This window comes from Hyposmocoma kahamanoa, unplaced genomic scaffold (genome assembly GCF_003589595.1).
Source record: "Hyposmocoma kahamanoa isolate Upper Pololo Valley unplaced genomic scaffold, ASM358959v1 220, whole genome shotgun sequence".
NCBI lineage: Eukaryota > Metazoa > Arthropoda > Insecta > Lepidoptera > Cosmopterigidae > Hyposmocoma > Hyposmocoma kahamanoa.
Genome location: NW_020653740.1, coordinates 56,266 through 73,616, shown reverse-complemented (window position 1 = coordinate 73,616; position 17,351 = coordinate 56,266). Strand labels below are relative to the sequence as shown.

The window sequence follows — 17,351 nt, the reverse complement described above, 5'->3', positions numbered from 1 at the left end:
ACGTAGCGTCTCTTCGTCAAGCTCCTTTCGATTTTTAACATAAGATTTTCGGTTAGTAGAGTGATATATGGATAAGAAGTACAAAGTAACGTGTGAATTACATCTTCATTTGCAGCAGATCTTGACCACTTTCTTGCGTGGTGTAATCAGAATTTTTTGTAGTTTTTATTACGAGATTCTTAAGCGTTTTCTGAGTTGTCCGATAGGTAACACTGCAAAATGGTTAATTATACCTTCTCTGTGAATCACGATATTTTGTGTGCCAAGATATCATACCAATCATATTTATTTCTTGCGGTTTCTAAAGCATATCACCCTATATTTTTGAGAATCTATTATTATGCCAGGCGATAAGGCTTGGAAGATTACATAGTCTCTTTATCAAAATTTCATCTATGGATGAAAGTTTTGGCGCAGTAGTGACCGCGTAGTTACCCCTTAATGGCGAATCTGTTTCTATTTACTAGGCAACATCGTTTAAATTCCTCGGAATAATACAACCAAAGGTGGCCGCGCGAACACCGCTAAGACCAAAGACAAGCCAGCTTCGCCCACGCGCCACACTCATTTAAGTTACGTAAAAGAAAAATAAATAGAGCGTATTTTGCCATGACAGTTAGATGCACGCGGTCGCTGCGCGGCGGCCACGTGGCGTGAGCGCGATGAAATTCGTGTCGAATAAACGCGCCCTTACGGCACAGTTGTAGGATTCCCTGACTGCAAATTTTTTCTCTGAACGCTATAATTTGAGACTTTTCAAGGCTAAACTGGATAGGCGTGCAATGCCGGCGCTGACTCTATGCATGTAGCGTCCGGGTGCAATCAACCCTGGCGCCCTCTAGTGTACACGCGATCAAAATGGAATAAATACCGTTATATTTTCCCCAGTGATCGGAAATTGGGGTGCAAATGGTACAATTCTAAAATGATGTTATGTAGCAATAGCCAGTTTCCTTCGCTAACGCGAACGCCTCGAGCGACCTAAGCTCTTTGGAGGCGCTCGGTGGGCCCTGCGCTCGTGTGCGCCACACACCCTGCATCGTAAGTGAATCGTCACTTTCCTTCAGATGAGGTGGAGATATTTGACCTCCATGCACTTATTTTAACAATTAAAAAAGTTCTAGAAGAATCGGCACATAAAATGTGTAAATAATGTCTTACTCCACGGGAAGCCTACACTATAAAAGCTAGTTGTAGTTTCTATCTACAATTAGGCTTTATAAGGTTGCTACATCTATCTACACTTATACTCTAGCCAAATTCGATGTAGAATAAATGTCAACAAACAAAAACGTATGATTTTTAGGGTTTTCATCTCAGACTCTTTCACAGTTACTATACAATTTCAATAATTTCCTACGAAATTCAACTAGATTGTGGATAATACTAAATCTTGAAGCCATGTTTATAATGAATAATATTCAACAAAGTTTCAAATCACCTAAAAATGACCAGTAATTAATTATTTGTAAAACTGTGTCATCCCCAGTGACTTTTTGATTTGAAGTGAGAGATTGCAAACATTCGAGTTCTAGTGGTAATTCAAGTTCAGAATCGGAAATAGACGCTGGATGGTTTTAAATGTGGTAAATTAATATCAAATAAAATCTTACAATTTTGTTTCTTTTCATCTACCATTACCTACCATCTAGCAGTAAATATTAATAGGACGCAAAGACTTATTTTTATTCCTAAATCATACGTATCAATTGGTATTTTATAAATTTTATAATAATTGTCTAGGTAAGTATTACTTCTACATAACCCAATTACTTACTTACCTATTTAAATTCCAATTAAGGGAGCAGGCCGTGGGCAGAGCAAGCCTTAATAATGAGCATTGAAAAAAATTTTCTTTTCCTATGCCATCATTGGTTGCCTAGCAACGTTTTGTTATTAAACATTCTACATCGAATTTGGCTAGAGTATAGCAACTTAGAGTGTTATAATATGTTCTAAGCTTAGCAAGATATAATTACTCGTAGTACCAATACCAAGTAAACATAACATGTAAGAAGCTGTAACGAACATATTCACTGCTATCACGCTATTATGGTTTAACTCCTGTCCAATCCATATTCGCAGTTGAAATTTGAATACTCCGTCATCGTAATTTACGTAATAACTATTAAGTAATCTGTGTCATAACTTTCGATGAGAAAAACCTACTTAAATCACCATTTCAACATGACGCGACGCGACGCTTCGACTCTGCGTCAGTGTGAGTTGAGCCTAACACTCTATGATCTGTTTGCATTTTAAAATAAAATAAAAAATCGGGCCGTTTTCCAAGTATTAATAAAACCAAAGGTCAGTGAGCCTTCAATGGCCTTCGGTTTTATTAAAATTCACCACTATCAAAACAATTCATCAACCGTAACCTTTTTTCGAAGAAAACATGCCGTGCAATAACACACTGCGAAAATTCCTGCAGATATTTAGGACTTATTTGGGATTCTTCATTTATTCATAAAATTGTTACAATTACATGGATTTTTAATTAAAAGGTCGAGTTACTTGAAAATCCACTTTATGAAATTAATATAATATATTATAACAAACTTACTTGCAAAAAATAACTAATGAAAACTATCAAACAGCACTTTCGACTTCCTTCTGCATGATTAACTTTAGATATCCTACAATGTTTAATGCTCAGTTTTCAATTTTTTGACTGCTACGCGGACGTCACTTCAATCTTTATGTCTTAAACCACTTGGGCATTTTGCTGGGATTTCCTGAAGAACTTTTCTTGGAACTGGAAGGAGCATCCAATTTTCTCCTGGAAGGTGCTCTGTAATGTAAGTAGAAGACAATATAGTACACATGTTTTGCAGTGTTAGTTAATCCTTAATTGGTCGAGTGAAGTGTTTAACACCCCACCATTAGGTTTCTAGACTCATAAGTTTTTAAAATTTGAACTTACAGCGCCTGTCTTCAGCCTAGCTTCGTAAACGGGATTGTAATTCGCAATTCATTCGTAATCTGTGCTCGTTTGTGTATAGTTGTGCTTGGAGAGCATGTTTGGGGTGCCTAAAACCCCTAAAACCCCACGCGACTGTTTGTATAGACAAAATTGCGTAAGGTAAGTAAATATTTTTTATTATTGTTACGCATTTAAACAATACAGATGGACAAACAATACATTGCAGCGATATTTATAAAACGAATATATTGGTATTTTAAAGATTATGTTGTGATGTGGCGTTTTTTTATTTATTTTTGTTTTAAGGTAGGTGTAAAATGTCACGTGCTTTGACTGATTGACAGATTACGCAGCATTTGAGAGACGAAGAAGAAGAAGTATACATATACAATGACAAGTATACATAGTGCTTCTGGTGAACAACGTCATGATGCCATCGTAAGGGACCATAACATCTGCATCAGAGGAAAGTGAAAACGAAAACAAAGTCATTCGCACATAAGCATGACCGCTACTAAAACGACACAAGATGCTTCAAAATGAGGACCCTGAATCAGCATCTGGAGCAGCCCGATCACCTTCATATAAAACGATGTCACATAATTATGTCCGAGAATCAAGGACCGAAAAACAAAGAACGGATTGTTCCAAATGCCAATGCCACACATGGTGTGTGCAATGATTACATAATTCTAGTCTGCCAAAATTGTGATGATGAAAATTCGGTTTTAGAAATGGTATTGTTTTTTTTATTTATAAAATGTTTTATAAGTCAAAAAGACATAAATGATAAAAAATGTGGGTCTAAGTATTTCTTTTTAATCTTTACTTATTTAGGTACTTTGATCGTTATTGAGCATGTTAGCTCCATTAGTAAAACGGTACATCAAGAAAACACTTAATAAAATCCAGACAGATAAATCAAAATGCTACCTAACTAAACATGTATACAAAATCTCCGCGGCACTACATGTTGGCTCCGACAAAACAAGATTGAAACCACCTAACATTAAATGTACGGAGAGCAGCCTGTGTAAATAACCGCGCCCTGATAGGTTCTGTAGTCTAGGCTCTACTCTATGAGTAGAATCTCTGGCTGAATGAATAGTTTTGTAATTAGAAAGTTTAGAAAATGAAGTAAGAGAAAAGAATGGAGCATCTTGACATTATTGAATTGTAACCCAACGGCGAAATTATTGAAAGAATACAATAAACCAAGTTTTGAAGATTATTCCACTTTAAATTCAGAAAAATACCTCTCGCTACACATCCTAAGCTTCGCCCCAGTTACAGTTCCGTCCGAACACACTCCATGAGCAAATGATGTACATCCTCAGGAATCCCACATACTTCGCAATTCAGTGAGTTCACCCACCGCATCAAATACAAAAAATTGTATTTGATGCATTCTGCATGGTCTTGTACCAGATGCCTTTTTTCTGGGACCTCATATCGAAATAGTCCCCTTCGGTGCAAACGGTCTACTTTCCCGATCGGTCCGCTTTCACTATTCGTCTACTTTCCCGATTGGTTCACTTGTCTAAAAGGTCCACTATCTCGATTCGTCTATTTCCCATTTCGTCTACTTTCCCGAACGGTCCACTTTCACTATTCGTCTACTTTCTTGATCGGTCCACTTGTTTTACCCAAATATAGAAAAAAGGGCTTTACCCGATTCGTCCATTTCCCATTTGGTCTACTTTCCCGATCGGTCCACTTGTTCAATAGTCCACCTTGCAAGTTTATAAAATTTTATGTAAGTTAATAAAATTTTACAAAAATAGAAATTCATTTTACAAATTTTCAAACGCAGTTTGTAATTGCATAATTGCAGATTGTCATGGAGTACATTTTTTATACTTTTGATAATGATAGCTACTTTACGTTAACCATGATGTGAAAAAACAAAATCAAGTAGACGTTTGTTTTTAACTGACTTCAAAAAAAGGAGGAAGTTCACAAAGATGTAATTCCACGAATTTTTGATGTCGGGTTTTTTTAGTACTCTGTACTGAGATTATCTGAGTAGACGCATCATTAAAGTAGACCTATTAGGAAAGTAAACCGATCGGGAAAGTAGACCGATCGGGAAAGTAGACCGATCGGGAAAGTAGACGAAATGGGAAAGTAGACCAAACAGGAAAGTAGACGAAATGGGAAATAGACGAATCGGGAAAAACAAGTGGACCGATCGGGAAAGTAAACCAATTGTACCGAAGGTACAATTGGTTTACTTCTTCCAACGAGAATGGAACTTGCTCTTATAGCTTGCAACCACTTCAGAGAAGTCAGGCACAATGTCAACCTCAGGCCCCTCTCAAGCAGTCGCAGTGGCTAACCGGTCGACTTCCTCATTCCCTAGCAAGCCAATATGTAACGGCACCCATGTCATTAATAAAAGTCTGATTGCAAAATCAGTGAAATAAAATACGAAATACATGCAAATGTATTTCGCATTTTATTTCACGATTCTAATTTGGGGTGATGCACACCCCACGCGACTAATTGTGTAACTTTTTTGGCGCGACTAACTAAGTTAACCAACTTAAAAAAGTTGCTCCGAGAGAACAACATTATCGTGACTACAATACGTCATTAATTACCTGTACTTTGAAGCTAGGATACAAGCCGCATCACTTGACGTTTGTTGTTCATAAATTTCTTCTTTTAGGCAAATTTGACTTCCTGTATCAATCAGCCATTTAAAATGCAAATGCACACATGGCACAAATTTGGCTTGAAGTAGCGTCATCTTAGGATCTAAACTTTCCTTAAAAGGTGTAGTGACTGCAATCATTTAAGTATCATTAGAAATTTTCTATTAAGCAATTTATCAGTTTTTTCTAATTAAGCACTTACAGATAAGAAATGGTTTATCTGGTTCTTCAAGGTGTTGTTTTATAAAATTCATAACATCTTGAATTGTATTAGATGGTGTAAAAATGCCTTGTAATATTATTTGATCTGGAAACTGCACTCTTACCACGACGTTTTTATATCCTGACAATCTCAATTCTGAAGCCTGTGAATAATAGCAAAACGAATAAGTAATTTTTTACTAATATCAACAAATTATGCATATAGATAATTTCGTCTGTAGCTCATTACCTGTTTGTCAATTTCTTCTCGCTGAGCTGCAGTCATGAGGGGTGTGTTTTCTAACTCTGATGTGTGTTGTTGTAAATCTTTATAAAGATTGCGTACTTCTTCTATAGTTAACTCGTAGAAGTCATCGGGGAGGTCAGTCAATTCACTATGTGACTCAGTTGGCATAAAAGCAATTGCTTTTTGAGCTCCCAACTGAAAAGAATCCAATTAAGCTTTAGGTGTCTTTTGCAAGGTCACCAACTATATCACATTAACTACTCACAAATGTAACTTCTTCTTCAATTCTAAGCCTTCTCTCAAGTTGATCTTGTGTTTCAAGGGATGTGCTGGAGCAAGAGTCATCCAAGTTTTTAACAGGTCCACTTTGACCTGCTCTGTTAATTGATTCTGTGTTTCGTGCTTCCATGGGCATATCTTCATTGTTGGTACTTTGAGGCACATTGGTAGTCGTTTTTGGTACACTATCATTTGGTTTGGTTTCAAATTGTTGTAATTGAGGTTTTTTTATTTCTTTAATGGCTTGAATGGGGTTAAAATGTTTCGTGTCTTTCGAAAAACGGGATGGTCCTGGTTTGTTGTCCGTAAGCATGTCATCAGTTTCCATGTGTCTATGTGTTTGCTCCTTATCAGGTTTTGTTACTGACAACTTTCGATAAACAGATGACACATTCGCTTGCCTGAAATAATAAGTAATTTTTTTTTAACATCAAGTGACGGGACGAATAAGTGCGCCTGAAAATATTCGTGATTGTGCATTCTTTACTATTTGATAAAAGATTGTGCATTTTTTACTATTTTATAAACTACCTTTTCGACAAGTTTGTACTTACTTTCCCTCCGCATCTTTATTTAAGAGTCTCAGTACAGCCCTGCCCCCTATCAAGCCTAGCTGCCTCAGAGTCTTTTCTTTAAGAGCACGGACACCAATAACTTCTTGCCTCATATACATGATAGTGGGCTGTTGGAGAGCTTTGACTTCATTTGGTGCAAGTGATTGCAGAAGATCAAACAGGCATGTGTTTGGTGGGAAATCAGCTGTTCTACGCTCACCTGAAAACAATAAAAGATTTTCGTTATAAAGGGCAGTCTTTAAAGGAGTAAAGTGACAGGACGAACGAATATGTCATGCGCCTGGTGATAAGTGATACGCCTGTCCATAGCAGTTGCAGTGCTACTCAGACCTTTAAATCGCAAAGATCTGAGGGACACTGCCACTGCACCTGTCACACCACCTGTTCACCAGCACCCTTTACCCTTCAAAACAGAAATATAGTAACGCTGCATTGCAGGCATGTCCGGCGTGTGAGGATCAGCGGTCGTCCGTGACCGCAGTGGTAGGACACGACTTCTCTCTGCCCACCGTGGTTCGAGCTATGGTCGGTAGCGAGACGGCGGGGAGTGCGGTGGCTTCTTTCTGCACTGATGTAATGTCGAGGAAGGATACGGCGGAACGGGAGCGAGAGGAAGATCCTTCCTCTCATTCTATGCGCCGGAAACACTTGGGGCGCGGGAGGATGGCTTATGCCCGGAGAGTGGACCTTGGGAGTCAAAAAAGGGGGCTTTTGTCACCCATTAGATAAGGGTTCTCGGGTTGGTTGGTGTGCCAAGTATTCCCGGCATACCACTTACGATGGAGGGGGAATGGTAATCCCTCAGGGGTGAGTCCGTGGTGGCGGACAACCGCAGACGGGGCCGTGGATTGCAAACCACGTAGCCACAGCCCCGTCTCACGCGGGGTGTGGGAATACCCCGGGGGTTTTTAGCGGATTGGAAGGAGAGAGGTGGTCTCCCTCTCACGCTCCGTAGCTTCCTATTGCAACATCACGCGGTCCCAGAAGGATACTACCACCTTCCACAACCTGTCGCTTTCGAGCAATGATTGATCAATGCAGGAAGTTATTTATTTATTTATTTATTTTGTACAACTTACACTTACAGTACTTATAACTAAACATGTAAGTCATAGTCACAAAAAAGGTTGAGTCGATCACCGGCCAAAGATAGGATGCGGAATTTGGGCCACAGAGCTTTGGGGGGTGACCGAATAGTAACCAGCGGATGTTAGAAATTTTGATTCAGTGTTGCTGAACACGTCAATATCATTTGTTTTGCTTAAGGATTCAATTACGGCTAGGGCTTCGAAGAATGGTGTCCGTCTTAGTGTCACTGCGCGGGTTAAATGAAAGTTGAATAGAGGGTATTTGCGCTGACGAAGGATGTAACGTGAGATTGGCGGGATAAAAAGTGACGGGTCATCCCCCACCGCAGCAACGAGATCACGGCGCTCATTGGCCCAGTCTGGGCATACCTGCAGCGTATGCTGCGCCATATCTTCGCAGCAGTCACAGTGGTGACATATGGTTGTAGGTTCCCACCTGGCTATATGGCACAGGTACTTTCCGAAGTATCCATGCCCGGGAAGCACCTGCACCAACCGGAAAGTTAAGGATGGGCGACATGTTCATCCAGTTTTCAAAAACCGGACGGATAGCCTCTACAGTCCTGCTCCCAGTTCTGGGTTGGGCCAGTCGCTCCCACCACTTTCTAAGCAGGGACTGTCGCGCATGGAAATTCCATATCTGCACTTATTGCAGCGTGGGGTCCTCGCCGCGGAGACGGAGGTCAATGCGCCATTGATACATGGCAACATAGACCTCCGCCTCCAGATCCCAAGGAGAAGACCCCGCTAACAAACATGCGACCTCATACGATATGGTGCGATATCCTCTGATAACTCCGACTGCCATCAATTTATCAATCAATCAATCATCAATTCAAATTGCAAACTTGAAAGTAGGCGTAAATATTCTGCTATGCAAATAGTTTTTCAAAACTACCCTTTAATAGTGGTGAAATGGGCTATCAAAGTTTATATAGGAACTTTTTAATGCATCGCGCATAGGGGGATTCCGGAACCAGACCTGTTTTGAAGAACCGGGAAATTCGGTACTAGTCTTCCACGGAACCGGAATTCGGTACTTCCGGTACTAGCTAGTTATTGTTCAATGGTGATACATTAAGTAAAGTAGTAAGTAATAGTACTCACGGTTTAAGAAAGGGATAGGTTTCAAAAGCAAAAACGGTCAATATTGGAGCTTTTTTTCATTGAAAACGTAGCACTAGTCAGTCAATTTAGTTTGTACTTGGAATATAAAAAAAAACTTTTGCAAGCAAAGTAACTTAAACTTCCTAGAGGAGGTTGTCTAGAGACAACATAAAATTTAAAATTATCGTTATTTAAATGATGTACTTATACTAAAAATCACAATTAATCAGATCTAAAATCTTTAAAAAAAATGTAACTACTAAAAATTATTATATACGGTCCGCCTTTTAAACTTAAATTACTATTTAGTTTTTTATTCTAAATTATTGAAAATTGGAAAAAAACAGCTTTGACATAAAAAATTTTGTAAAACAATCTTTCTAATGTAAAGGAACTTTTCCACGGCGAAGCTAGACGAGGATTGTAATTTAAATTCTCTTTTAGCGCATATTTGGTGGAAATGGTCTAGATTGAAGAGGATGGGCGAGGCGATAATTGAAAGTATTGAATCGTATTGTTGCCTACATGAAGTACACTCTGCACCGGAAACACGATTTCTCACGCAAGTTCGCGATGGCTATTAATATCGATCGCAGGATTGTAATAATAATAACGCACATACTCAACTCACGAGAGAAATAATGTAGGCCATACAAATATTTCTCCCGGCCCGGGAATCGAACCTGGGACTACTGCGTGGCAGTCCGACATGGTAACCGTTCGGCCACGGAGGCAGTATTGTAGAGTACAGTCGCGTGCAACGAAATATAAACAATTTTGTTTTTTGTTTAATGTGACGATTTCAAGTGTAATTTGATTACCTACGAAATTAAAGATATTTGATTTGATTTGACACATTTTCCAATATATGTAAATATTAGATCCTTATGTTGTGTTTAAAAATATGTAATCATTTTGCCGTTTTAAAAAAAGGTATACATTTATTACAGAGAAAAGTAAACAAATTACAACCTGTGAAATGTATACTATCATTTTCGTAAATATTTATACAACGTGTTTTCATTAAAATGTATGCAATTAGGACTGTATCATAATTATGCAACCACTTTAAAAACTGCGAAATTTGTTAGATTTTAGTCCTAATTTAGTTAGTTAGTTTAGTTATTGTATCGTTTTCAAAAAATGTTTAGTTGCAATATAAAACATACTAGCGCCATTTGTAAACTTTTTCGTATGATTTTGCTAGCTTGGATGGCAACAATATTAGTTTTATTTGGTTAAACTAACCTCAAAACTTTTTTGTTTTACTATGTCCTATTAATTAAAATCGTCCTATTAAAATTGTCTTTGTGGTGCAGCCCACGTGAGATAAATGTACAGTATAATCGTGAAAACTATTGTAATAGATAAAGATAAAAGATTGTAAAACCAAAAAAACCTTTTTACCTCACTAGCTCGGAAAGGCTTTCTTTTTCATTAGAAATCTGTGCGTAATAGTAATTTATGTGAGTGTTACATAATGAAAGGTATAAAAATACGAGTAAGGGTTTGTGAAACGAGCTGACAGGCGAGTTTCATAAAAACATCACACGAATGTTTTAATGCCTAATTATGTACAGTTTCATACACTGCTTTATCTATACATATAATTAAAAGCTCTCTGTGATGTGTTCAGGAACCGCATGTTACGACTGGCAAAATGGCGGCAAATAAAAAGTTCTCGCGCATCTCACGCAATCGTAGTTTTTATTTAATTCATAGATAAACTAGAGTCGGCCCCAACTATCATACCGTTCTCTAACAAGTAACGTTTGAAATTTACTAAATTGTTTGCTATTGACATTTCATTTCGAATAAAACTTAATCTCGACTGATATTAGAATTGAAGTTGAATTAAATTGTTTTGTTTTTCAGAGATGTTCGAAATTTGAATGACATAATAAAATCTAATTCGACGTTATTATGAAGCAATATTTTTTTTAATTTATTAAGGCTTTGGCAAAGCCATCAGCCTAAACATGAAGTTTAAATACGTTTCTGTAAATATGGCCGCCACAAAGAGGATAGGCAATTTGGGGCGGCGTGCTTGGATTGACTCGGGATTCCTTAAAACGGGCCGATATACGGGTATTTTATTTCGAGATTCGTATAATTTCGCGTTTTAATCTTCGATTAAGGCACAATAGCACTATCCTATTCCACTTTAAACTAGATTTCACAAAATAATTGAAAGTCAAAATAAAAACGACACTTTTCCCTCCAAAAGGTCCAGAGCGAATTGAAGCAATAATACCATTTTCACAGATAAGAAATTTGTTCTAACAAAACTGTTTATCTTTATACTGGTCGTAATTTGCGGTTTGAACACATTATAGAGTGTTTATGATATGTGTGTTGATAAAAGAGTTTTTTGCACGCTAGCATCGAAGAGGTTTTTGAAATTCGAACTTGACGATGGATTGTTGTGCACCTAATGTTTCCTTGCCATGAAAAAAAGGATAATGACATATACAACTACGCGATTTGTCGTGACTTATTCATGTAATATAAACCGTTGTTATATTTTATTCTTATTATTGTTGACATTGACTTACAAATAAATGGACGACGGGTCTAATACAAAAACCACGAAAAAATGTCCCAAGTCAACCTATTTAAACGTAGTGACATGTAAAGGAATATGAAAAAGCTAAAACGTTGAATTTAAATTGTAATGTCATCGCAGTACTGTCTAATTTTGCTTGCTTCGCTGTCAGAACAAACGAAGACTAAAGCGTGAATGACGCTCTGTATACGATTTTAACGCCCTATAAGTTCGGACACTTTTTAGCGCGGACCCGACGTCCATTTAATTGTAAGTCAATGATTGTTGACATTAAATTGACAAATGATAACTAATTGTGTTTATTAAATTATTTTAATTCGTAGAAGAACTAAAATAACATCAATAATCACTTAATCACACAAAATAAAAGTTCCAGTAAGAATGAACAGAACGCATCCGAAGATAAACTTTTTCTTTTATTAAAAAAAAACTGATGTAGTACACCTACCATTTTCCTCGCTAAAGTGAGGTGAAAAGTTGTGTGTTTAGCTCGGCAGCAAAGTTGTTTTGCATCTCGTTCCTTGAAACCCACACTACGATCAGGAATCTGTTTTTGACTCAGGTTTCAATACAAGCACTCGCGTCAAACAAAAACTTTGCAGCTTGCTTTGCATAACAAATAACTATTTCGAAAATGAAATGTTCTTATTTTTGAAACACCTAATATTTACATGTATTAGAAAATGTAAGGTTTACATTTCAATGCACGCGCCAGAACGCATGACAAATCATGATTATCTTCATCTGATTCTCACATTAACATAATCATCATTTGACTGTATAATCACTAACTGCCTCAGTGGCCGAAAGGTTACCATGCCACGCAGAGGTCCCAGGTTCGACTCCCGAGCCGGGAGAAATAATTGTATGGCCTACATTTATTTCTCTTGTGAGTTTGGGTGTAACTTGTGGTTGTCTATGTATGTGTCCATGGTACCCGCGACACAGGATATCCCTAGTGCGTAGTAGTGCTATGTTGGGTGTGTGCGTTATTATTATTTAATAATAATTATTTACGGGGCATGTTACTTCAGCCGCGTGTTTATCGCTAGAAACATTACTGAAACGTCACTATCACAGTAGGAGCTCGCGTGAGCTATTAATGGCCATTTCTGGGGGAAAATGGCCAACGAAATTTCTATTCTCGTCTCGCTTCGGTGGTGGAAAACCACTTTAACTTCCTCGGAGAGTAAATACATTTTTACTAGCATCTATAGTCGTTTTGTTTTAACCAAAGATATAGGAAAAAGGATTTTGACCGCGAGAAAGCATCAAAGTGTCTTTGACGCGTAACTAAAACCGAAATTAAACTAACGACGCTGATTCCCGAAAGTATCGGTAGAACCGGTAAACAATTTAGAATTCCTCTCTCTCTGATTACAATAAAAGAACTAAGGGTCGTATTCTAGAACTCTCAATGCTCAAGTCAGGATTTGAGCAGACTTGAGTATGATTTCAAGCACTGGAAAAACGACCCTAATGGCAGGGACTTGAGTATGATTTCGAGTGCTTTAAACCATACTCAAATCCTGACTTGAGCATTGAGTAGAGTTCTAGAATACGACCCTGAGAATTCCCTGTACTTTCGGGACCGGGATTTCCTGGTTCTGAATCGTAATTATGCAATTTGCTTTGAACTTGGTTTGGATATTTTAAATACAAAATAAATAAATGTTTTAGGGTTTGTCAAAACAACTCCTAAATAGGTTAGGGTATCACAATACTTATATAAAGCCTTTTCTATATTCTATTGTACTACTTATGTTTGCTAACTGGAAAGTTGGCATAAATATCCTTCAATGCAAATAATAGAGTGAATCGAAGTTTGTATTGTTTTTTTACCCATCTGATTTGTGTTATACTTGGTTTAGAGGCAAACCACAGACACTAAAAGTCCAAATATATATCAGTGGTTATAATTTTTTGTAGTATAATTAAATCCTGTAAAAAAAGTTTATGGTTGCAACAGGTGGTAAATTATAAAAACTCACCATCTTCCAACTGTAAGCCAACAGTGACATCTACTTCTTCCCTTTTTCGCTCAGTTTCCACCATTTCGAGAGTGGCTTTATTAGGCAAATTAGAAAATCTTATGGTGTTGGTCAGGTCCATTATTTTTTTATGATGCTTCAAATCGTATTGCGTTGCTTGGAACCCTTGTTTAGTGCAGACATCTTCTAATATCTGTGTTCATATGGAGTGATTTGATTATTTGATTGTCACTAATAGGTTTTATTTAAAAACAGAACCTTCTACAGATCACCAATATGCGCAACAAAATAATCATTATTATTTGAGAGTTATTGATCACATATTATTGTGTTTCATCACAGTTGTAGAGAATGCTTGAGTATGGGTATACTCAACGCTTTTAATAAAAAACAATTCGTTTTAAACATGTTCATTGTTAAGTTAAAAATGGGAATTTCGTATGGTGGGCAAATGTTTTTTCTTTTGCTTTTTTATTTTTTTCATTGTGCTCAAAATAAGTTTACATATTATTGATATACTTTTATTATTATTATTATAGGAGTTATGTACTTAAACACGCAATATGATGTGATTGGCCATATATAATGGAATTATTGCTCATATGTCCGGAAATGCGATATCTCGTAATATGTAATTTGGACAAACAAGTTATATATTTTACAAATAAAAAACCTTTCATATAGTAATCATAACTTTCATTATCAGTCTTTTATAATCATATAGAATTTTGCAAAGTAACAAACTAACAGAAGAAAATAACTCTCAAAACTCAACATTTATAGAGAACTGAGGTACTAGTTTTGGTTTTATTGGAGTAATAAATTGGTTTCATAATTACACATAATATAATATCACTAAACAATTTATATACCTACCTATTATTGAACTTACTCTAAATTGTAAATCACTTACATATTCAAAATATTAAAAAAGGGGTACAAAATTTGAAGTTATTTGTCACCACCACCATGTGCACTGGCAAACATAAACCTTGGACAATGGCTGGCGGCAATCCCCACAACATTAAAGTTAATCCCTTCCCTAGTGACCAATATAAATATTAATCCATTTCGCTGTTGTCGTTATGCAATTCCGGTTAGAAACTTGACATCGATAACGTGACACTTGATATTGTGTGATCGACCGTTTGGGTTAGACCTCGCATAACATAACGCGATATCGTGTGATTGGCAATGAACGTGTTAACATTCATTTTTTTTTATATTTACAACTTACCTGTAACATAGTGGTGTCAGGGGTTACGTGGACTATATGCCGCCTTCCAGTTGGCGTCAGAACAACGATATCTTTAGACATTTTTTATAACTGAAAAATACACTAATTTAAAGACTTGAGACCTTTTAAATATGTTCCCAAAGATAGAATTAGAGCAGTTACAGCAAAAGCAAGTTTATACCGATACCGGCTTACAAAACTAGATTCTACTTACCACAATAATATTGTAATACGATAAAGACAACACAAGTATGAGTAAATGATTAATTGCAGTTATAACGCTATTAATACTACGGTGAAACACTGGAAAACCATGAAAATTTCAGAGAATTTAACATGAAATTATGAATTTTCGTCTCGTCATCCCTGAATCCCTGATACAAAAACTACAAACTCTACAATAGCGCTAACGACATAGCGAACCACACGGCAATGTCACTGTCAATTTGACGTTTGAATTCAATGTTGCTAATAAAAAAGGGATTTTTGTCTATTTTTTTTCTACATTATTCATGGAAAAATTTCCATCCTTAAAAAATCCTATTTTTCAGAAAAATAAATATGTTTCCCATACATAGGTCAATGATGTTTCCTTTAATTTTTCACATTTGCTATTGAAATATGTCAAAAGTTTAAGTTACTGAACGAAAACAATGGAGCCAACTACAAGTTGTTATTGGAGGCTACGCTGTTGTGAAATAATTTTACATCCCGTTTTTCTCTATGTGGCTTTAAGATTTAAACAAGTTTATATTATAATTCACGCTATAATAAAACTTCAAAACATATTTCTAAACGTGGAACTAATACGATTTTAATCTACTACAAGAATTCCGATTTTCGAGAACATTTCCGGAAAAATTTCCACTATATTCATTGACTTAACAATTATAGTTATTTGAAATTTTTCAGAAAATTACCCACAGTAATTACGTGGACTACTTATTTAATAGACGTGTTAACTTGAACCGGCCTTTCCTTAAAACGCCCTCAGTTTGGTCCTGATAAGTTCGTCTTTGTCGACCTCTTACGGCCGCTTTCTATATTTGATCCTGAATCTAAGATTGTTTTCTATCCGGATTTTATTCGATCCATCGATCGCTGCCGAATCTGTATTTCTATATGTCTATCTCGGCTCTAGCGCCCTTAAAAAAAAAGGATCGGTCGTAAATTTATTCCCTCTCTGACATTTAGTTCCACGCAATCGGAGTAAAAGATCATTACATGAATTAGTCAATAAAATGGTGGCTATATTTCTAAAATTAATTTATTTATACATGTGATTTTGGCAAAAATATAAACTAATGCAAACTTTCAAGTATAAAATATTTAAACCGTAAGTACGGCAAGAATAACGTGTTTCGAGGAACAGAACGGAACGTCTATTGTCCAGAACGGAACGTTTATTGTCAAACGAGCGGGACGGCCATATAGGATGGAAAAAAATAAAGGGACGGCGCGCGGCGGCGGCGGCGAAATGTTAGTGTCAATTTGTGTTTTGTTGATGTTTGTTCGTATTCGTGACGTGATAAATAATCTAAATTATAAAAATACCATTTTGATTTGACTTTGATAAACGGCATTATTTCAGTTAAAACAAATTCATCTGATCTTTTGTTCAGCCTAAATTTGATGTAAATTCAGCGTCAGTTAAACTTACCATGAAGTTTATACGCCTAAACGTTCTTGAGGACACAAGCTGTTCTTGGTCGCTGTCGCTATTATCCCAGTCCGATAACTGAGCAAATGTTCAAGTTCACAGTCGCTATCACTTAAAAATAACATCCATTTTTACACGATTACACAGTACAATCGGTCAAAATTGGAGGATCGCTACTATCGATTGAACACGTGCGAAATCCGATTTGTCAAAACTATGGATTGCATATTGAAAGCGCACATCTGTCACTACCATACAAATGTCAATCTAAAAATGCCATACGCCCTCCCACAGATGGATTGAAACAAAAGATCAGAATAACGATCCATCGATCGTTTATTGAAATAGTAAAAATAGGATTTGGATTGATTATTCAATCTTAGATAGCAAATTATGGATTGGGATTGAATATAGAAAGCGGCCGTTACCCACATACCCACTCATCTTCGCTTTACAAATCTGTTTCGTCAATCTTCTTTCCTTCACCCTCTCGACATATCCGATCTAAGCATTCCTTTCATTTCCTTGTATCTGTCGCTACATCTTCCTTGTCACAACGCTTTTTAACACTATTCCGGATTTGTCCGTCATTGTCACTGCAGCTATACTTTTCAAAATTCTGATTTCCACTGCGCTAATTCTATTTTCGTGTTTCTTCGCCCAAAAAAAGAATAGGAATTGAGATGTATACATAGCCAGTTGTGAGATTTTATAAAATTTTCGGCTATTCATAAAGGCACGCAATCTTTAGATATTCATTTTCCATCCATGGTCTTCCATTACAGAGCGTGTCACTCTCTTAAATCACTGGTATATA

General features: G+C 36.8%; 1 protein-coding gene across 1 annotated transcript; it reads right to left on the bottom strand.

The window, feature by feature from the left end:
* Positions 1 to 2,571: 2,571 nt before the first annotated feature.
* Positions 2,572 to 14,964, bottom strand: LOC113227952 (tether containing UBX domain for GLUT4). The gene is made up of 8 exons (XM_026461066.1): positions 14,875 to 14,964; positions 13,638 to 13,830; positions 6,865 to 7,084; positions 6,297 to 6,711; positions 6,035 to 6,226; positions 5,786 to 5,948; positions 5,530 to 5,713; positions 2,572 to 2,794 (listed from the first exon to the last, which is right to left on the bottom strand). Exons 1-8 carry the CDS (start codon positions 14,953 to 14,955, stop codon positions 2,701 to 2,703), a joined length of 1,542 nt encoding a protein of 513 aa, XP_026316851.1. The 5' UTR covers positions 14,956 to 14,964; the 3' UTR covers positions 2,572 to 2,700.
* Between the last annotated feature and the right edge of the window lie 2,387 nt (positions 14,965 to 17,351).

Coding starts and splice junctions, on each gene's coding strand:
- LOC113227952 (XM_026461066.1), bottom strand. CDS start 14,955: ATGTCTAAAGATATCGTTGTTCTGACGCCAACTGGAAGGCGGCATATA. Junction 6,227..6,296: donor TTGAAGAAGAAGTTACATTT/GTGAGTAGTTAA, acceptor GATTCTTTTCAG/TTGGGAGCTCAAAAAGCAAT. Junction 2,795..5,529: donor ATCCTAGCTTCAAAGTACAG/GTAATTAATGAC, acceptor CTTACATTACAG/AGCACCTTCCAGGAGAAAAT.